Raw genomic sequence first — 20,190 nt, 5'->3', positions numbered from 1 at the left:
CCTGCTGGGACGCCACGCCCGTTCTGGACAGCGGCCTTTAGGGGCCTTGGAGACGGGGTGGCATGGTGCCAGGAGTTGGTGCCAGCCCCACGGGGCCCAGGAGGAACGCGCCGGGGCCTGTGGGTGCAGGTCCAAGTCCGAGGGTGGGGCAGGCTTTGAAGCACTGCTCCTCCAGGCTAGAATCCCAACCCAGCGCCCCGTACTCCGGAGTGACGGGCTCTGCATCTCAGATAACCAGAGCCCTGGGACTGGGGGCTCTACAAGCAGGGAGCCGGGGGCGCGGCGGGGCCTACAGAGCACTGCTGCCAACTGCCCGGGTCAGCCCAGCTGCGCGTGTGAATGCAGATGCCAGGGCCCCGAAGGGGGTGGTGAGGCCTGGGCCTCAGAAAGGTGGGCTACCCATCTGTGTGTGGAGGTCCCTGGCAGTGTGAGGCTGGAGGCCTGGGTGGCTGGGGAGGGCTTTGGGGACTGGCCGAGGCACCGGGGTAGCCATGACGGGCTGAGCCTGGGTGACGGGCCCTTAGGAGGGGCCTCCGTCTGGGGGTGGCAGCCGGTGGGAACCAGTGGGGACTTGTGGATGTGGCAGGGGGTGGGGAGGTTATGGGGTAGCCGTCTGGGTGGCATGGGGTAGAGGCCCCTCCTACAGCTAGGAACTGACCCCATTGCTCACCTGGCAGGGAGCAGGCATAGCGTGGACTTCTTGGTGGCCTCCCTCTGCCCCCCAAGAAGTACAGTCCTGGGGGCTGGGTGGGCCTGAGATACCCCCCCCCCCCCCCCCCCCCCCCCCCCCCCCCCCCGCCGCCATGGGCTCCAGCCCTCCTGATGTCACCATGACTGGGGCAGCATCCTGGTGGGGGAGGGGCAAGTGACCCTGACTCTGGGAAGCAGGAACAGTCCCTCCCCCACGGTGGGGCTCCCACTTCCTCAGTGCTTTTGTAGGGCCAAGGATCCCAGGCCTGGGCCGGGGGGGCTAACCCGCCTCTTCGCTGGAGGAAACAGGAGGAATTGAGCGCCGGGCTCAGTGGGGCTCTGGGCAAACCTGGCTGCCCCCTGAGCAGGCTGGGGTGGGCACCAGGGGGCTGCTTAGGTTGGGGGCAGGCTGCAGAGGGCTGGGCTCTTTCTCTGGGGGTGGATGGGGGTGCGGTGGGCTCCCCACCCCAGCGAGGGAAGGGCCCTGGGACCCCTTTTCCAGCCCACAGGCGGCAGTGGGGAGACACGCCAGAGGCCCGGGAAGCCTCCAGGCTGTCGCTGCGGTCCCCCACCCTCCCAGCTGCAGGGCCTGGGCTCTGGTGCCTCTGACCCCTCCCCGCTGTCTCTGAGCTGGCCCCGCCTGCCCCTGCTGCCCCCGTCAGCTCTGGCTGCCAGCAGTTACAGGGCTCTGGGGACTGTCCTGCCCCCTGCGGGCCCCGGAGCCCGGCCCAGCAAGGGAGGGGGGCTCTCCTGCCTTCTTCCCGGGACCAGGGTGCCCGCCGTGACCTCAGACTTGTGCCCCAGCCCCCCTGCTCGGCTGCCGGGCCTGCCCTGGGAGACGGGATCCTTCCGGGGCTGCCCCTGCCTGAGCCCCCGCCTCCCGCGCAGGCGGGTGGTTCCAGGGCCTTTGACGTGGGGAGGGCGGGAGGCCAGGAGGCTGGGAGGGAGGCCAGGCCGGGGATAAAGCTGGGCTGGGGGCCGGCCTCTGCGGACTCCAGGACTGAGGACGGAGGGTGAGTGTCTGCGGGCTCGTGGCAGGCTCAGGTGGGGGGGGGGGACCGGGAAGTGGGCAGACCCCAAGAGAGGGCGGGGCCCAGGGGTCCCCAGGCCTTTCTGTTCATGCTCGCAGCTCAGCTGGGAGCCTCAGTGGTTTCCTCCGTCAAATGGGGCGAGGGGTCCTTTTCCTTCCAGAGCCCAAACTGGACCACGTGGGAACGTACACCCTCCTCCCAGGCTCTGTGATGTTGTTGTGCAGCCCGGGCCTCTGGGTTGTGGTACCCCCTGCCTCGGCGGTACAGGGGGAGGGTGACCAGCGGTCCTGGTCACACGGTCAGAGGTGGAACAGGGTCACAGTGCAGAGAAGGGACTCAGGGCACATCGGGGTCCAGCCTGGTTCTTCTGCCCCTTGGGTAGTGACCGAGCCCCCTCTGCACCCGTGCCCTCATGTTAAATGAGGGTCACGATACAGTGACCACACGGGTGATCACGTATCATCACGTTGGGGAGTGAAAGGAGGAGGTGCTGTGAATAACCACTCCTCGCCAGCTGGCGTGAAGGGAGCCGTCCGGGGCCACCTGGCCAGCAGGTGCCCTTGGAGGTGCTGCGGGGGCTGGAGAGAGCCCAGCCCCCATGCAGTCTGTGGTTGGTTTGGCCATCAATGCAGATTCGGAGTTTGAGCCTCATAGCAACCAGTGGGGCCGCGTTAAGTCCCCTCGTACAAAGTGAATCAGTGGAGCTTTCAGGGATGCAGAACCCCCAGCCGATAAACAGAGGACCTCACGATCTGTTTGACCCTAACAGTCTTTAGGCTCTGTCAGAAAGCAGGTTCTCGACAAGGGGTAACTGCCGTTATTAATATTTATTGTTAATAAGTGGTAGCTTAGATTGTCATCCATTGTTATCTTGGGTTTTAATAACCCCCTGAGGGGGTTGGAAGTATCCCGCTTTCTAGGTCGGTCATAATTGTGTGCAAAGCAAGAGTTGCTGGGCTCTGAGTTGAGGACCGGGAGCTCAGTGGCTGATGCTTGTGGCTGGGCCTCCTGGCATCTGTTCCGGCTGCTCTGAAGGCCTTGTCTGTATTAACACTCCCCCGGGCTGGGCTCTGCATGGATGACGTTTGCATTGATTCATTGGGGTGAAGAGAAGGAACCCTAGGCTTAGAACCAGAAAACCGGGTTTCGGGTGGCTCTGCTCCGCCTCTCTGTCTGGCCTCCGTGTGGAATGGGGCTCATAAGTCTTCGGCCTCTGATGGGGGTGCGTGTAGCAGTGAGGGTGACAGAGACAGCGGGGGTGGAAGGGGTCCTGCGCTGGCGAGCAGTGCTAGACGGGGCACGCTGTTCTCACGGAGCTCACGGGGAGTCTGATGTGTCCCCGCTCGGGGGCCCCTGCCATGGGTGTGGGTCCTGAGTCTCTGCCCAGAGGCCACCTCCTCAGAGAGGCCTCCATGTCTACCCCCTTACCCCCCAGTCAATGTCCTTTCTGTCGACCTCAATCCATCGCCTGGTTGCGTGTCCCCCCACCGACCCCCGCCCTGCCCTGAGGGTAGGGTCGTGAGGGTTCGCTTACCCCTGACCCCCAGTGCCCACATGGATGCTGGGTAGGTACACATAGGAATAAAAACCCAGGCCTGGAGGGCACCGAGGGCTTCCTGGAGGAGGAGGGCACCTTCACCTGTTCTTGTGGGTGAGGAGTGTCTGGGGGCATTTTGGGCCCCAGAAAGAAAAGGGAGATTGGAGGCATGAATCCTACAGCCCCCTCCTTCCCTCCCCCTACTGAGGGTAGAGGGGCAGGGCTGAAAATTCAGAACTTAGTTTCCTAGGCTATAGGGAGCCATGGATGCTGTGTGGGCAACAGCAGGGTGGGCGCCACCATACCATCTCCCGCCCCAGGCCAGGCCTCGCTGTGGTGACCACTCACTGGGGGTGGGGTGGGTGAATGACATGGGACCTTGATCCCGGGTCTAGTCTGGGGCTGGAGGCAGGATGGGCCCCCGTCAAACCTGTGTTGAGCCTGCCTCTGAGATAAGAACACACGTGTCTCTTGCTACCCACCCTGGTGGGGAGGGTGGGCCAGCTGGTTGGGTGGAGGTGGAAGAGAGAGAAGGGAGGGGTGGGGGGCTGGAGGTCCCTGCGATTCCCCTCCCCTGATGGGGGCAGGGTGGGCGGGCCTCCTTTGAGGACAGCTCTGTGTCCCGAGTTTGGGTCTCGGGTGGGGTCCTGAGCTGCCTGGTGGTGCTGGGGTGGAAGGGGCATAGCAGCACGGGGGAGGGACCCGGGGAGGCAAGGCCCTGACACGGGGGACGGGGGTCGAGGGCTCCGCGTCCAGCCTCGGAGGAGGCCGAGGCGGGTGGCCACGCTGAGACTGGAGGAGGGGGCGGCGTCTGTGCTCCGGGGTGAGGGTACCACAGGCAGTGCTGACGGCCAGGCTGTGGTGGTGCTCCGTGCCAGGCCTTGTCAGGCAGCTGCTGTCGTTTCCCTCTTTGCAGATGAGGAAACTGAGGCACAGAGAGTAGCCGCGGAGGTCACCTGGTCAGTGCAGATTCTTGGAGGAGACGGTGTTTGATCTGGAGCTGGGGAAGGTGGGCTGCAGGGGAACACGGGGTGGTCCCGGGGAAAGAGGCTCGCGGTCAAGTGCCTGGAATTCCATGGGGGCGATGCTCCCCTGGCAGGAGCCAGGGGAGGGGAGGCTGGGCCGGTGGCAGGTGTGGCCCAGGTGGGACCTGGGTAGCCCAGTGACAGGTGGCGCTGCGAAAATGCTACGTTCTAACCCTTTAAGTGACAGCGCGGGAAGCTGAGGCGCAGGGTGGAGGGAGGTCTCTGCGAGGAACCCAAGGGGCTTGGCTCCAGGGGCGAGGTGCCCCCAGGCTCAGTAGTGCTGCCTGCATGGGGGGCACTTCCACCCCCTCCTGGGGCAGCTGCAGTATTGTAATTAGCCGGCCCGCCCGTGCCCATGGGAGGTGGCTTCTCAGGGTAGGGGTGGGGTGGAGGGCGGTCAGCAGTCCCATTTGGGGGTGGGGCGGGAGAGGGTTGGGCAGGCTTTATGCCTGTTCTGGTGACTTCTTCCCCTGTGTCCCCCAAGCTTAGCCCAGCACCCGGCACTGGAAGATGCTCAATGAACATTCGTAAGTTGGATGAATGAATGAATGAATGAATGAATGAACGAACGGATGCTGGCTCCTCTGTCCCCCTTGGAGGGAGTCCTGAGCTCTGGGCCGGGAGCAGGGGAGGCTGCAGGGAGGACCCTGGTGGCAGAATGAGCTCAGAGCCAGTGCTGAGGCCTCGGTAGGTGGGCAGTGTGGGAGTGGGGCGTCTTGGGCAACGATGGGTGAACAGTGGAGCTTCAAGCAGAGGCAGGCAGCCCCAGGGGTGCAGTCCCCCATGTACCTGGACACCTGCGTGAGCTGCGGCCAGTGTGTCCCCGTGTGATGTCACAGGCGGCCTGGCCAGCAGTAGCCACACCTTCCAAGCCATCTGTGCCCCCAGCTGTAAGCCCCCAGCAGGAAGCTGGGTCTGGGAGGGAGGGGTGCTGTCTCTGGCACCCAGGCAGGGGACCTCCCCCCAGCGGGGTGGCGGAAGGGGCACCTGCAGGGCACCTGGCGGTCCTGCTTTCCCTGTTGCACCTCAGTTTCCTCGTCTGAGCTGCTGCATGGTGGCCACAGAGGCCCCGTTTTCCAGCCGTCAATGCCTGTCCCTTTGTCCCCTCGACACCCCGGCAAGGCAGGGCTTGTCATACCTTTTGGTGAGGAGCCGGGGCTCCGAGGGGCAGGTGGTCACAGGCAGCTTTGGGTTCAACCCCAGACCCGCGAGCCCAAAGCTCTGCAGGCAGATCGGCCCTTGTCCTCCTGCCACTCCTCTGCTCAGCCCCCCTCCTCCGGCCCTACTCCTTTCCTCTCGTGCCAGGTCCCTTCAGGGGAGTGTCCAGGCCCAGCAGCGTGCGGCCAGGCCAGCTGAGGCCAAGGCGGGGAGGGCCAGGGGCCTGGGAGCCCGGCTGTGGGGAGGCCCAAGCCCTCGCCAGGACTGGGGCAAGGGCAGCCTGCAGAGTGGTAGCAGGCACCCTTCACCACGTGGGTGCCTGCCAGGTGGGTGCCGTCGAGGCCAGGGATATGCTTAGCGTGGGCCTGGCGAGCTTGGCGTGCCCGTGGGGCTCAGGAGACCCGGGGTGCCTGGTCTGGCTCTGCTCTGTGCCTGCCACTGATGACAGCCAGGGTGGAGCACAGCGGCCTTGCCCACACTCACGCCAGTGCCCACCTGCCTGACCACGGAGGTGGCAGTTATGGCTTCTGGGTCTGCAGTGTAGCTGCGGCCGGCCCGGGCAATGCTGGCGGCTGATGGCATGTGAGAGCGGGCCACTTGGGTTGGCAAGTGGGTACCATGCCCCACGAGGCACCATTAAAGCCACGGTGTGGTGAGGGCGGCCCATGCAGCGCCCAGGGGCAGTGGTGGAGCTGCGGGGAGTGTGCTTGCAGCCCTCCTTCCCATCTCCAGATCCTGGAGGGTAGAACAGGTGCCTTCCCCGGCTGGAAACTCAAGCCTACTCCCAACAGCTCTGCTTCCAGGTCACAGCCTGGGCGGCCCCTGACCGGCTTGGAGCGGGCCCCATTGGAAGGTGCCTTCCCTTCCTGGCAGTGTCACCATTTGTACAGGAGGCCTCAACCCCAGAGAGAGCAAGCGTTGGCCCCGGGCTACACAGGGAGTCAGGGCAGCTGGTCAAGCCCTGATGATGAGGTTCCAGACACGAGGAGCATGCCTGTTCCCCTCGCCGGCCAGCTCCTCCAGGAAGCCTTCCCTGACCACCTGATCCTCCAGTTCTGCCCTTCACAGCACCTGCTGTGCTGGCTTATTCTGCCCCAAAACTTTCCTGCCGCTGGTCCCCATCCCAGCAGGGGGCACTGAGGAGGCCATAGAGGGAGGGATTCATAACTTGGGGAGCTGCCCGAGGGTGGAAGGTGCTGCCCAGGAGCAGTGAGCCCCCTGTCACCGGAGGTGTGCAGGCTGGCGATCAGATGGCGTAGTGACCTTTGAGTTTCCTCTGGACTTCAGGGGCTGGGATCCTGTGATGGGTTCTGGATGGTTCCCGGATCTGGACCTCTGCCCAGAACGTTGGGTCACTTGTTCCTTCCACAACAAGTGGGGAGCCCTCCTGGTGCCAGGCCCTGTGCTGGAGGTGGGTGGAGTCGACAGCCTCTGTGCCCCTCCTTCAGGACACCACCTACCCTGGGGCCAGGACTCTGCTCTGAAGGGCATGTGGCTGCAGGGAGGGGTGGGTGGGGTGGGAGTGGGAGGCGGTGGAGCTTGGTCAGCGATCGGGGCTGGACCCTCGGTGCCACGGGTCCAGAGGCAGGAGGGTTCTGGGAAGGTTTCCTGGGGGATCAGCGTGGACTTGGCCTGTGGGGTCTCCCCTCCCGGCCCCCGAGCAGAGTGTGGACTTGGGCTCGTCTGGGAGGGTTCCAGGAACGGCTCCTGCCTTGATAAAAATAGACTTCTCTGAAGGGCTTGGGACTGTGCCAGCTGCAGCAGGTGCCCCCCAGGCCTGGCCAGAGCGGGTGCCCCAGGCGAGGGTGGACAGGGGTGCCGGGGCCCAGGCTTGCAGCCTCAGCAGCATGGTGGGCTCTGGGTCCTGGGTGCAGTGTCACAGAGCCTGATGGGACCTTTCACCTTGTACGGATGAGGATGCAATGTGGGGTGGTAGAAGCAGCTTGCCCAGGGCTCCTCTCTCCCAGAGGGCCAGGGTCAGGATGAGCAGGGTCTCTGGGGCCCAGCAAAACTCAGCCCAACTTTGGTTCTTCTGTTTCCTTGGGCAAGTCCCTCGACCCCTCTGAGCTGCTGTTTTATTAATACAGTGTGGCCGACGTGTCTTGTTCATGGGACACAGTGTCCAGCATGGTTGTCTGAGGGGACAGACTCTCAGAAGTGGTCAAGGTGGGAGAGTGGTGGGGCCCTGAGCGCCCAGAGCTGGCCTTTAGGAAGAGGCTGCCCGGAAGTGGGGACCCAAGAGCACTGGGAGTGGGAGTCCTGGCCCGAGCCCACCTTGGTTCTGGGTGGAGGAGCCCTTGCTGTGAGCCGGTGGGCAGGCCACCTGGCTTGGCTGGGAGGGGGCTCCGGCGGGCCTTTCTGCCCTGTACACAGCTGTCCTGTCCTCACCTCCTCTGCCTGCTTGCCCGGCTGAGGGTGGGAAGAGTGTGGGTCCCGGCATGGCTGACACTCTGGGTATGTGTGTGGGGAGAGCCTGGGAGGGGGCCGTGCTCTGGGCTGGGCCCCTGGCCAGTTCCTCCCACCCCGCCCCTGCGGCGCTGACCGATGATTGCAGGGGCCAGGCTGGCTGTCTGGGAGCTGGGCTCAGAGCCGGGTTCCCAGCGAGGCAAGGCCTCTGGGGACCCTGTGTGCTGGGGGCTCTCCCCACCCTGCTCCACCCCCTTCCGAGGGCCTCCGTGTGGGCCGGGGCAGGTACAGGGTTTGACTGCGGCGCCAGGCCTGCACTCTCGGGCTCACAGGCTGGGGAGCACTCGTGTTCCTGACATGGTGCTTCCAGGAGGTGAAGCCAGGACCCTGCTGGTGGGGGCAGGCCCGGACCCAGGGAGGGCTTCCCATCACAGAGGGCCTTGTGGGGAGGGGGCGTCTGCACTGAGCATTGGAGGATGAGCGGGATGTGGAGACCGCTCCCTGTGTGTGCGGGTGCTTCGGTTTCCTCACCTGCATACGGGGGGAGGGGCGGGAGGGGGGAGGGGCGGGATGACAGCACCAGCCCAGGGGTGTGGTGAGGATTCAGTGAGGGACAGCAGCGTCTGGCAAGAGCTGCCTGGGCCACGAAGGGGGCACACAGTGGAGGGGCCCCCGGGTTTGAGGCTGGAGAGCTGGGCAGGGCTCTGAGCAGGAGGGCTTCAGGGCCAGACCAGGTGGTCGGCCACCATCCTGTGGGTGTCACCCTCGGGAACCCACCTGGGCCACAGGCACCCTCCTTCCCATTTGCAACGTAGGGAGCGCGCCCTCTGGGCCTTGGCTTGTGCTGAGGTCCCCGCCAGGAGCCTGGCTCCACGCTGAGCTCCTCACGACCTGGCGCCGCCCCCTCTCCGCAGAGCGAATCCTTCCTTGGAGAAGGAGGGCCATGGGGAGCCCCAGAGGGTTCAGGAGGGCGCCGGAGCACGGCGGGAGGAAGGCGGGGTGCGCGAACAGCGCCCCCGCCCTTGCGTTTCCCCTTCCTCCGCGGCGTTTCCTCTCCCGGCTCGGCCCTCCGCCGCCCCTTTGTTTGCCCCTGCGCGCGGGCCGGGTCGTGGTTATATTTAGGCGGCAGGTGTGGGAGCCACTACGAGCCGGGTCGCTCGCCGGTCACCGGCCACGCCGCCCACGTGATGCCCGGGCGCTATAAATAGCCCCCGGCAGCCTGGCCGCGGAGCACCCGTGGGGAGGCCGGCGCGCCCCGCGCACTGGGTCTCGGCCGCCGCGTCCCGGCCCTGCCCGGCCCCGCGCGAATGGAGGCGGTGGAGGCGGGACGCCTGCGCGCCGGTGAGCCGGACCGCGTGAGGGCGGGGGGCGTGCCGGGAGGACCCCAGCCCCGCCCCGGGGAGGGGGGCCGCATCCCTCGGAACCAGCCCCCCACGCCCGTTTCCCCCCACCCCACCCCCGCGCCCTGCTGCTCGAGCACCGCGGGACAGGATGCCCGCGCCCAAGGCGCCACCGGAGCCCACTGGTCCCAGCCCCGCCCACGGTGCTCCCATGCCCGCCCTCCTTAGCTCTCCTGGGACCCCACTGAGCCGTGGTCCTCCAGCCTCCCCCCATATCATACAGGGTCCCGGGTGCAGAGAGGCTGGCGCTCTCCGAAGCCCTCTGCAAACTCCAGCTTCTCAACCAGCTGTGCCACCAGGAGTGAGCCTCCTGGACTTGAGATTGGAACGCCCGCGGGGAGCACTTCCCGGGGCCTGGCTCGGTCAGGGCCCAGAGAAGGCCCTCCAGCTCTCCCTGGCTGGTTTATTCATCGGCAGACAGGGGCCAGGATGGGGCCTCCCCTAACGGGTCTGGAAAGGAGGACTGTTCTGGACATAGAAGAGGGCTCAGAGCCGGCCTGGGTGGAGGCCGCTGGGGTCGCAGCCCAGCAGTGACGTGGGGCCGGTGGTAGGAAGGCCAGAGGGAGGGGCCTTGGGCTCCCAGAAGGGCTCCCGCATCATGGGGGGTGGCGGCCAGAAGCAGTGGCTGGTGGACTTGGGTCAGCCCTGCCTGGGGGCCTGCTCAGTGACCTCACTGAGGGGGTGTGGTTAGGAGGGAGGGCCCCTCCCTGGGCGGGAGGCCACAGGCCTGGTTGAGCCACAGGCCTGGCTGCCTGGGGCAGGAAAGGGGGCTTTCACTGCTTTGCTCTCACCTGGGGGTGTGGGCCCTAGACATCGAGGAGACAAGTGGGGTGTGTGGCTAGACCCCGACCCGGCCTGGGCAGTGATCTTGGTCCAACCTCGGCCCAGACCCTGACCCCATTCTATCTAGGGCCGGGCCCTCTGACCGCAGCCAGTCTGACCCCTGACCCCTGCCAACAGGTGACCCTTGAGGCTCACGTGGGCAGCAGTGTGGGGTGGCTCTGGGCCCTCAGCTCTGAGGGCCATCCAGGGACACTGGCAGAAGAGCCAGGCCATGTGCCCTTGCCCCTGGGGTCTCCCCAGGTGCCCAGCAGCTATGGGCGGTGAGGTGGCGGGTCAGGCCCTTGGAGAGGCCTGTAGTCCTGTGGCTTCCTTGGGCCTTTGCCCTCCTTTCCTTCTGGTAAACACACACGCACACAGGAACAGCCCGCAGCCCCAGGAGGGGCAGGTGTTTGTGTGCTGCTCAGGGCGCCCGCGGCTGGCTCTTTCCTTGCCTGCACTGGGAGCCGAAGCTCGCTCTGGGATGGTGCGGGATCCCTTCTCCCTGTCTTTTGCCCCCTCCCCGGGGACGCCCGCGTAACCCTCCTAGACAAGGCACGGAGCAGAGTGTGAGCCTGGGAGCAGCGCTGGAGGCCCTCCACCGCGTCCGGGTCCCAGCTGCGGGCCCTGTCTGCACCCAGGTTGAGGCTCCAGGGGCCCAGCCGGCCTGGTGGGCAGCTGGGGAAGGGGGTGCTGGGCGGGGCAGAGGTAAGAGTTGTCTGCCGCGGGGGATGGAGGACCTGCCGGGTGAGCAGGTGGGATTGGGCCAAGCCCCGTGGCCAGGGGGGTCTGCTGACCACTGGGTTGTGCCGGAGGGACCTTGGCAGCATCTCGTTCGGCCCCTCACTGTACAGATGGGGAAACTGAGGCCGGTGACGTGCCCAAGTTCTCCCAGCCCGTCTGTGCGGGTGGGAGTGAGGCTGGCTGTGTGCTCCTGCTGGGGCCCCTGGCCCTGGCCCTTTGGGGCCTAGAGAGTGAGAGACAGGCATGAGGTGCTTGATGGCTGTCTCTGAGGCCCAGCAGCGTCCCTCCTTGAGGCCCTGTCACAGCGGGACCCCACTCCTGGCCACCTGCACTGTTACCATCTTGGCAAGCACCTGGTGGCCGGCCCTGGCCCTTTGGCCCGTGTGGTCTGTTCCTGCTTCTCCGAGCTACTGGAGGGCAGAGCCGCTTGTTTACCTCCGGTGCGTGGCCAGCCCTGTGGGCGAGTGGTGGACGGTGGTCCAGGGCAGAGGCTGACCAGAGCCGGAGGTTTCCCCGGGGAGCCCTTGAGAGATGCGTAAGGTGGCGCATGGCTGTGAGTGAGGCTGCCACACCCTCACCCCGCTGTGCTCTGGCGCCTTGGCCTCCCCGCCTGAGCCCCTTTCCCGGAGGACTGGCTGGCCCAGAGCAGTGTGGGCTTGGAAATGCCACAGAGGCCGGTGTTCTGCAGAGGAGGGGGTGACTGTCCCGGGGCGGGGGTGGGCATCTTGGGGTGGCCGGGCTCAGGGGATGGGGGCTGGGCCTCTGTTACCACAGACTGCCCTGAAATCCGTGTGTCGGGGTTCAGCACGCTCCCGGGGGAGGGGTGTGTCCCTCCCTCCGTCCCTCTCTGCCCTGTCCTGGTGGCTGTCCTGTCACCTCAGGGCTCTGGGTCAGCCCTGGCAGGAGCCGTCCTTCCTTGTGCTCCCAGATGGGGAAACCAAGGCCCAGGGAGGGTGGCTCGCTCAGCGTGGCCTTGCAGCAGGGCCCGGGAGAAGCACCGGCCGGGACCCCGGCCGGGACCCCTCCCGGGAGTTGGGGCGCCCAGGGACCCCTTTCCTTTTCATTTCTTGTTCTCCCCTCCTCCCCAGACGCTGCCTGCCGCTGACCAGCCCGGGATTTATGGAGAGGGCCGCAGAGGGCCGCCCTGAGTGCTGCCGCGGCCTGCATCGCCGCCGCGCCTGCTGCTGAGGCCCCGCGCCTCCGGCCCTCACCATTGCCCTCGCCCGCCCATGGCCCCCGCCGCCCGGCCCGGGGCCGGCTCTGCCGCCTGAGCCCCCTGCCCCCTTCCAGGACTCGCCGTACCCCGATGGGGTAACGTGACGGAGGCCCCGTGTCACAGCCGCCTGCACCCACCCCAAGGCCGCCCCGTTGGTTCAGTTCGAGTTCATTCTTCCTTTGGTCCTTGGGGGTTTGGGGCCTTTGAGTGAAGGCGGCCGTTGACCTGTCCACGGATGCAGACGGGGCGTCCCCAGCGACAGGACAGCGCTGGCCACGGCCACAGCAGCCGGACTCACTTTGGGCTTTTTCGAGTTTTCTTTGCTGACTGTTTTTGGTTGTCGTTATTTTTGCTTTTGCCCCCTTGTAATTATCCAGCTCCGAGAGGCAGGAGCTTGGGCTGGTCCATTTTACTTCCGGGGGGCTCTTTCGTTCCTTTCGTTTTTTAAAGAGTTGGGTTTTCTTTTTTAATTATCCACCCGTTAACCCGGGCAGCATCCTCCCCCCTCCCAAGTATTTGCACAATATTTGTGCGCGGCGTGGGGGGCAGGTTTTTAAAGAAGCGCTTTCTCTCTGTTGGACGAGCGCAGGGACCTCGTTCTCCTTGGGTTCTGGGGCGCTGCCGGGGCCGTCTCCCGCCCGCGTCCCCGGCGCCGCCCCGCCTTTGGGGCGCAGCCATGGCGCGGATGAACCGGCCGGCCCCCGTGGAGGTCAGCTACAAGAACATGCGCTTCCTCATCACGCACAACCCCACCAACGCCACCCTCAGCAGCTTCATCGCGGTGAGTGTCCAGCACGTCCGGCCGCGCGGCCGGGGGCCTCCCGAGGGCCGCAGGGTGAGCCGCAAAGCTGTCGGCCCAAGGACCGCGCTTGGGAGCGGAGCTGCCAGCCTGGGCACAGGGTCCCCGGGGGGCACCCGAGGGTGTCCTTCCTGCAGAGCTGGTGTGAGGACTGCGGGGGGATCAGCTGGGCCCGCTGGGGCCTGCAGGGTGGGCAGCGGGAGTCCACGCTGCACGAACAGAGGCAGGTTCAGAGGCAGGAGGAGAAACGGGCCTCGCCTCCTCAGGACGTCACCTGTGGCCGGGGCAGTCCCGAGCCCTTTGCTGGCCGTTTGGCCTCTGTGCAGAGGCTGAGCGAAGGAGGAGGGAGGGTCCCCCAGGTGAGGAGTGGCTGCTTAAACAGCCTGGACGCAGGCGGCTGCAGGGGGCTGGGGCACGAAGGCCACAGATATCTGCGTGAGGAGGGGCTGGGCGGGAGTCCGAGGCGGCCACGGGAGAGAGTGACCACTGTACCCTGAGAGCCAGCAGGTTGAGGTGTGTGCTGCTCATGGCCCCAGCAGATGGGGCCAGATGTGTCTGCGGAGCCTGCGGTTCTCCACATGGCCCCTGCGGGAGACTGGCCTCTGTAGTGCTCCTTGCTGTTTGCAGAGCCTGTGGCTGTGTGCAGGGCCATTTGTGGCCTCAGACCTCCAGCCATTCCCTCTGCAACATGAGAAAAGCTCCCTTGAGCGCTTGTCACGGTTGAACAGGGGCCTGGGCACGAGAGGACTTCAGCAACTCCATAGCGAGAGGCAGTGGGCGCCCTGCCACTGGGGGACCTGGACCCTGGACATTGAGCTGGGACCCTGTAGGGGAGGGCTGTCCCCCTGTATAGTCTGTGATTAGGGTCAGGGCTGAGTGTGCCCAGGATTAGGGCTCAGTGTGTGACCAGGATCAGTGCTCAGTGTGTGATGAGGGTCAGGACTCAGTGTGGGACCAGGGTCAGAGCTCAGTCTGTCACTAGGGGCAGGGCTCAGTGTGTGACCAGGGTCAAGGCTTAGAGTGTGACCAGGGTCAGGGCTCAGTGTGTGACCGGGGGCAGCGCTCAGTCTGTGATGAGGGTCAGGGCCCAGCCCTGGGCTGGGTGGAAGCACCCTCGGCTGCAGGCACAGAGGGATCTGAGGTACCCCTTCGGCCTCAGAGCCCTGCACCACCGCCCCCTGCTCCCCGCATTCTCAGAATAGCTCTGTGCTGTCCTCACTGTGTCCAGTGTCCCCGTCACATGATGAGCAAGGTCCAGCAGCTGATTCCTCACTGCTCCTAAAATAGCTGCTGGGAGCAGGTCGGGGTGGGTGCAGCCCCGGCACGTGGACCCCATGGAGTGGAGCCCTCCACCCCAGCGTATAAATATCCCTACGCCTGGCTGTGAACTGCCTTGACCTTCTCCCTGGTAGCCCGGGGCTTCCCCGCTGGTGTGCAGGGCCTGGCTCCCTCCTGGGTGCCATCTGGGCAGGTGCCTGCCCTCCCCGCCCCGAGACCTGCCCCGCCGAGACTCTGAAGGCCCCTGATTGGGGTCTGGCTATGCCCCTTGACTGGACTTGTCCCTGCAACCCTGGCTGGGAGGGCTGCCCAGAGCAGGGACCATGCAGGGGCTCACATGTGGGCTGGTGGCGTCCTATCCCTGCCTGGGGAGCCAGGATCTTTGCCTGGAAATTGCTGATGTGATCTGGGGTCCTGAGCACCCGGGAGGAGGGAGGTAGTGCTAGGAAGCTGGCTCCCGGCTGAGTAGCCACGATGGCAAGGAGGGTCGGTGGGCCCAGGGACAGTTGCCCCAGGAGCATCAGGAAAGACTGTCCCACCCTCGGCAAGTCACTGAGCCTGAAAGTCAGTGAGCCACTGGGGATTCACGCTGGGGATCAGCCTTTCTGTCTGGTCAAGGGGGGCATGGCCTGGTCAGGGGGTCCGCAGCCCTGAGCCCCGCAGCCCTGGCTCAGCCCTGCCTTCCTCCCCCTGCCAGGACCTGAAGAAGTACGGGGCCACCACCGTGGTGCGTGTGTGCGAAGTGACCTATGACAAGGCCCCGCTGGAGAAGGATGGCATCACCGTCGTGGTGAGGGCTGCGTGCTGCTGCGCGGGGTCGGGGGGTGGAGGTGGCTGGGGCTCCTCACTGGGAAGCAGGCACGCGTGGCCTCTCTGCGTGCCCCCTGCCGCGCCCACCTCGCCGTGTTCGTGCCCAGGCCTCATCTCTAAGGGTCTGGGCTGCCTCAGGGGCGCATCTCTGTCTCCCTGCCTGGCGTTTGGGGCCCTGTCGCCGGGCAGCGGGTGCCTCCGGGAGGGGGGGCTGGGGGCACCTGGCGGGCCCCTGGGGAGGCTCTACTGAGGCTGTGGGGAGGGACCCTGGGGGCTGTTTCCTTGGTCCCCGGTGCTGGGGACCGACGTCTAGGCGGCAGGCCCTGTGGGATGGGCCACGGGTTTCCCGGTGCCTCGACCAGAGCCCTGGGGCCAGCCCTCTGGGGAGGACGCCGAGCCAGGCGACTGTGGTGAGAGTGGTGGAAGGGTCGGAGCCTCGGGGTCAGACGGGCCTGCCTGAGTCCCGCCTCTGCCCCTTCCCCGCTGAGTGACCCCAGGTTCCTCACCTGTAGAGCGTGGGTGCTTGAAAGGCACCAGGTGAACGCTGTAAAGCGGCCCGTAGTACAGGGAGTCCGCAGCCTTTCCCACTCCTCCCACTGCAGCAGGAAGGATTTGGGTTAGACTTACAGCAGCCAGGCAGACCGGTTTCCTCCAGGGGTTGCTGAATCCGGAGTCCGGCAGCAGGATTAGATGACCCGGGGGCCTAGCCTTGGTGGGCGCGTGTGGATGCACTAAACGGCACTGAGTCTGCTCCACTGGGACTTAAGTGTCTCCATCCTCACTGGGCCCGGCCTGCTCTGTGCAGCTGTGCTGGGGGCTGGGGACGCAGACAGGCACATGTCAGCCACGTGTGTGGGCCAGACCCCTTGGGCCTCCTGACCCAGAACCTCTCAGGCTTGGGTGAGGGTCAGGCTTTGACCCCAGAATCGCAGTGTGGGCTCATGGGGAGGGGAGTAGGGCTCCCGGGGCCCCTCAAGGAAAAGAGCAGGGTGTTCCGGGGAGGCTTCCTGGAGGAGAGGACGGCCGAGGGAGCGGAGAGGATGAGGAGGAGCCTTGCAGTGGGGAGCTCCCTGGCCCTGTGCCCTGACCCTCACCCTCGTGGGCTCCCGACATCCTCTGCGCTTCTCAGGGTGCCCGTGGGCAGGCCGGCCTGCGCCCCTCGCCCCACCGTCCGGTGTGGAGGGCCCTCACGGGCTGCTTCCTTCTGCAGGACTGGCCGTTTGACGACGGGGCGCCTCCACCCGGCAGGGTGGTGGAGGACTGGCTGAGCCTGCTGAAGACCAAGTTCTGTGACGACCCCGGCAGCTGTGTGGCCGTGCACTGTGTGGCCGGCCTGGGACGGTGAGCTGGCCGGCGGGGCAGCTGGCTCGAGCCGGGGGACCCTGTGGCCTGGCTCACTCTCGGATGTGGGCGCCGAACCCACATCACACGTGACCTCCTTCCTTGGAAGTTCCCAGACCTGGGCGGGGAGGAAGTCCTTCCCACAGTCTGACCCTGCTCCCTCCTGCTGTGGTTGGGACTGTGCACTTGAGCAGGAAGGAACTGCCAGCTCCGCCCCTCTGCAGGCACAAAGGCCCTGCCCCCAGCTAATAGCCTGGGTTTCACTGAAGGACCCAGGTGGTGGAATCCCCGTTTGCAGAGGGACTGGCTGAGGGGGGTTGATAGCCAAGAGGCAATCTCTTATCCACAACCAGACCTAAGCCCAGCGCTTCGCTCTCCCTCCTTCAACCCTCCCACCAACATATTTACACACAAGGAGCCTGAGGCACAGAGAGGTTGCCTGGCTCACCTGAGGTCACACAGCAGGGTTGGGAGGAGCAGGGCACTGGGGGAGTCTGGGCAGCCCTCAGGCCCCAAGGGGGAAGGCATTGCTCTGTGTCTTAAGTAGGCGGCCTGTCAGGGGACGGGTTGGGAGCAGAGGCTCGGCTGATCTGGTTCTGCCGTCCACTCTAGGGCTCCGGTCCTCGTGGCTCTGGCCCTCATCGAGAGCGGGATGAAGTACGAGGACGCCATCCAGTTCATCCGACAGTGAGTGGCCCGTGGGGGAGGGCGGTGGTGAGTGCTCAGGGGTCCGGGTTGAGGGGGCCCGTATCCTGTGCTCCCCGCCCCGCAGGGGCCCAGTGCCCTGCCAGTGGGCACTCCTGCCCCCTGGCCCCGGGCTGTCCTCTGAGGCATCCCCCAGTCCAGTGCAGCCTCCCATTGTGGTACCTACGCACCGCTCAGGCCGCCTGGCCCTCACTGAGAACTGGTCCCTGAGTGCGGCCTTCTCCCCTGGCTGGGAGGTATGAGTGAGGAGAGGCTACAGCGAGGGCCTGGCTGGTCCCATCTCCGCGGCCCGCGGCTCCCTCGGCCTGGGGCGCGGCAGTCAAGGCAGGCTGGGCTGCGTTGAGTAACGAGCAGGTCCACGTAGGGAGTTGGGGCAAACAACTCTTTAAGCCTCCAGCACTCCTGATGTGGGGTGTCATTCTCCTTACCTGGGAGAGGAAGGACCCCCCAGAAGCCATCCAGCCCAGCCCCTCTGTGAAAGGAGCCTCCTGTGGCACCCTGCCCACCTTCCCTAACACCCCAGGGACGACTGACACATGGGGGTCTTTTGGAGCCACCCTTCCAAAGCCCTGGCCCCTGGGCCCTCTGCCCCAGCTTCTCAGCCCCCACAGGGGTCTCCCCCCCTCCCCCTCCTCGGGTTGGGGGCTCCTGTCTCCCCCACTGCTCCTGGGAACAGAGCCCGGGTGGTGCAGGGTCCTGGGGTGTCAGCAGGGACAGTGGGGCGGATGGCAGAGGACCTGGGCCTGCGCTGGGCCCAAGCCCGCCCCCAGCCCAGCCGCCGTGTGCGTGCATGCGTGCGTGTGTGTACGTGTGTGTGTGTGTGTGTGAGAGAGAGACACGCACGCGCTCTGTGCCTGGGTGTGTTCTTGTGCTGCCTCCCCACTGGCGGCTCCCAGGGCACAGCCACCTCTTTCTCCCAGAGGCAGGCTTGTTTACCAGCCAGGCAGCCAGCCCTGCGTGCACCCGTGGGAGCTCAGGCCTCCTCGGGAGCCCGGCACTCCTTCATACACGCACACACACTCGCGCACACAGGCACACGCTGTTTCTCTCCGTGAGCCTGTGTGCAGCTCTGCGCCTTGGCGCAGATCCAAGGGGCACCAGGGGGAGGGCCGGGCCTTCACCAGAGCCCTTCCCGCACCCACCGTGGTGGCGGTTCCCCAGCTTGAGGCGCGAGGCCCGTGATGGGGGGCTGGGCCCAACCCGGCGACTCAGAGAAGCACAGGCTTGCTCCTCCCCCGCTCACGTTTCCTTGGCCAGAGCAAGTCTGTGGCCACGTCTGAGGTCACGGGCAGGTGGGGACACATGACCTCCCGAAGCGCCCGGTGGGCAGCCCTAGGTGCCCTCACACCTGGGCAACTGAGGTCCACCTCCCCCCTCCTCTACTCCCCCTCCCAGCCAGCTGGGATGCCCAGGCTCCAGCCCTGCGGCCTCTGGGGTGCCAGGGCCTGGGCGTGAGGTGGTACCCAGGTAGACATGGGGGCCTTGGAGGGTGGGGGTCAGGGAGCCAGCCTGGAGGAGGTGATAGCCAGGTGAGTCGAAGGCCAGCTGCGGTGACTGCAGGTGATGAGGGAGGGTGATCCTGGCAGCAGGAGCAGCCCGGGCAAAGGCCTAGAGGTGGGACGGGCTCTGCTGGCCACGAGGACCCGCTCCAGCCCCACTGGACTCTGGTGCCTCGAGGCCCTGGGGCAGGGCAGGCGGCCGAGCCGGGTCCCGCCTGATCCCCACCCCTGTTCCGTCTGCCCAGGAAGCGGCGTGGAGCCATCAACAGCAAACAGCTTACCTACCTGGAAAAATACCGGCCTAAGCAGAGACTGCGGTTCAAGGACCCACACGCGCACAAGACCAAGTGCTGTGTCATGTAGCTCAGGACCTTGGCGCCCTGGCCTCGGGCTCAGCGGGGCTCCATCTCCCTCCTCTCCAGACGCCTCGGCACACCCGCCACCAACGATCCGGCCCGCCCCACGCGCCCTTTGCTGTCTCCTGTCACCGTCCCCCTGCGTCTGTCCACACACACGTGCAAGTGTGTGTGTGTGTCTGCTCGCACCACTGTCTGGTCCATCCTTCCTTTTGTCTACATGCCCCGCGTCTCTGTCTCTTCCTCGGTGTCCTATGTGTCTCTGTCTGCGCCCTCGGCTCCTTCTGTCCCTCTGAGGCTTAATTCCCCCCTATTCTCCCCCTCACCCCGCGCCCCTGGCTCTCCTGCCAGTGCCCTGCCCCTGGGCAGCTCTCCTCTTTGGCCCGTTTGTTTGGGGGCTGGTGTATTTTTTAACCACTGGGCCCGGCCCCTCCTCGGCAGCCCCTCACCCTGACCTGTTCTTGGCACCTTAAATTATTTGGTCTGGGGCGGTCAGATGTTCTGGACACTCGAAGGCAATAAAACCGGACCCTGTGGCTGTGTGTGCTTGGAGAGTGGGGTCGGGGGCCAGGCGGCCTCGAGGGAGCAGGCGGGGCCCCGGGAGGCCCCTGAGCAGGACGGGCCGGCAGCCCCTCCGGCCGGCTGTGCTGGGGCGCCCCCTGGCGTCCACGCCGGGTCCCTGCGCTCCCTGGCTTAGGGGCAGGAACCATCCCAGATAGAACAAGGGCTGTGGCCTGAGCGGGCTGTGGCCTGAGCGGGCTCCGCCCGGTTGCCATGGTGCTGTTTCAGGGCCGGGTCACCAGCGTTGCACCTGTGCAGCACAGGGTGGGTCCCTTGGTAATTCCGTGGGGCTTGTGTCCAGTGGGGTGGCTGCCCTGCCCTGCCCCCACCAGGTGCCCTTAGAGGCCCGGAGCAGGGAGCGGGTGATGGTGGCCGACGGCGTCTGCCGTGATAGGTCAGAGTGTGTGTGGGCGGGGCAGGGTCTGCCTGGGGGCATGGGTTGCCCTGCTCCCAGCCTCCCCGTGTGCAGCTCTCAGCTCTGCGCCTTCCCCAGGTGGGATGGTGGCCCACCCACCAGCTCACAGGCCCTGTCTCCCCGCCCCTGGTCTGCTGTGGCCGGCCTGGCAGTGAACTGTTGCCGCTGGTACGGTTCATGGGGCACCTCCCGTGAGCCCGGGTCTAGAGCCCCCCGCCCTGCTGGCAAGGACCGGGCTCCCTCCACTTGAGACTTCTCCTGTCTCGGTTCTCCTGGGGGCTTGCCCAGTCACCGTCGGCTCCAGGAACCTGTTGGGGCCAGGCCCACCCAGCTCTAAGCTTTTACTAAACCAGACTTCCCAGAGGGAGGGTGAACTGGGACCGGGTGGAGGGATGTGCGG

The 20,190-nt window shown here is 66.0% G+C and overlaps 1 protein-coding gene across 1 annotated transcript; it reads left to right on the top strand.

Annotated features, from left to right (window-relative positions):
* The first annotated feature begins 9,072 nt into the window (after positions 1-9,072).
* PTP4A3 (protein tyrosine phosphatase 4A3) lies at positions 9,073-19,350 on the top strand. Its single transcript, XM_036830722.1, has 6 exons — positions 9,073-9,188; positions 11,899-12,807; positions 14,801-14,893; positions 16,124-16,254; positions 16,867-16,941; positions 18,704-19,350. The coding sequence occupies exons 2-6, from the start codon at positions 12,703-12,705 to the stop codon at positions 18,819-18,821; spliced, it is 522 nt and encodes a 173-aa protein (XP_036686617.1). The 5' UTR covers positions 9,073-9,188; positions 11,899-12,702; the 3' UTR covers positions 18,822-19,350.
* The last annotated feature ends 840 nt before the right edge of the window (positions 19,351-20,190 follow it).

Source organism: Balaenoptera musculus, chromosome 17 (assembly GCF_009873245.2).
Source record: "Balaenoptera musculus isolate JJ_BM4_2016_0621 chromosome 17, mBalMus1.pri.v3, whole genome shotgun sequence".
In the NCBI taxonomy this organism is placed as follows: Eukaryota; Metazoa; Chordata; class Mammalia; order Artiodactyla; family Balaenopteridae; genus Balaenoptera; species Balaenoptera musculus.
This window is presented reverse-complemented; position numbering and strand designations above follow the sequence as displayed.

Excerpts from the sequence above, each read along its gene's own strand:
- PTP4A3 (XM_036830722.1), top strand. The coding sequence starts at position 12,703 with ATGGCGCGGATGAACCGGCCGGCCCCCGTGGAGGTCAGCTACAAGAAC. Across the intron at positions 12,808-14,800 it reads CCCTCAGCAGCTTCATCGCG|GACCTGAAGAAGTACGGGGC; the intron begins GTGAGTGTCCAG and ends TCCCCCTGCCAG. Across the intron at positions 16,255-16,866 it reads TGTGTGGCCGGCCTGGGACG|GGCTCCGGTCCTCGTGGCTC; the intron begins GTGAGCTGGCCG and ends CGTCCACTCTAG.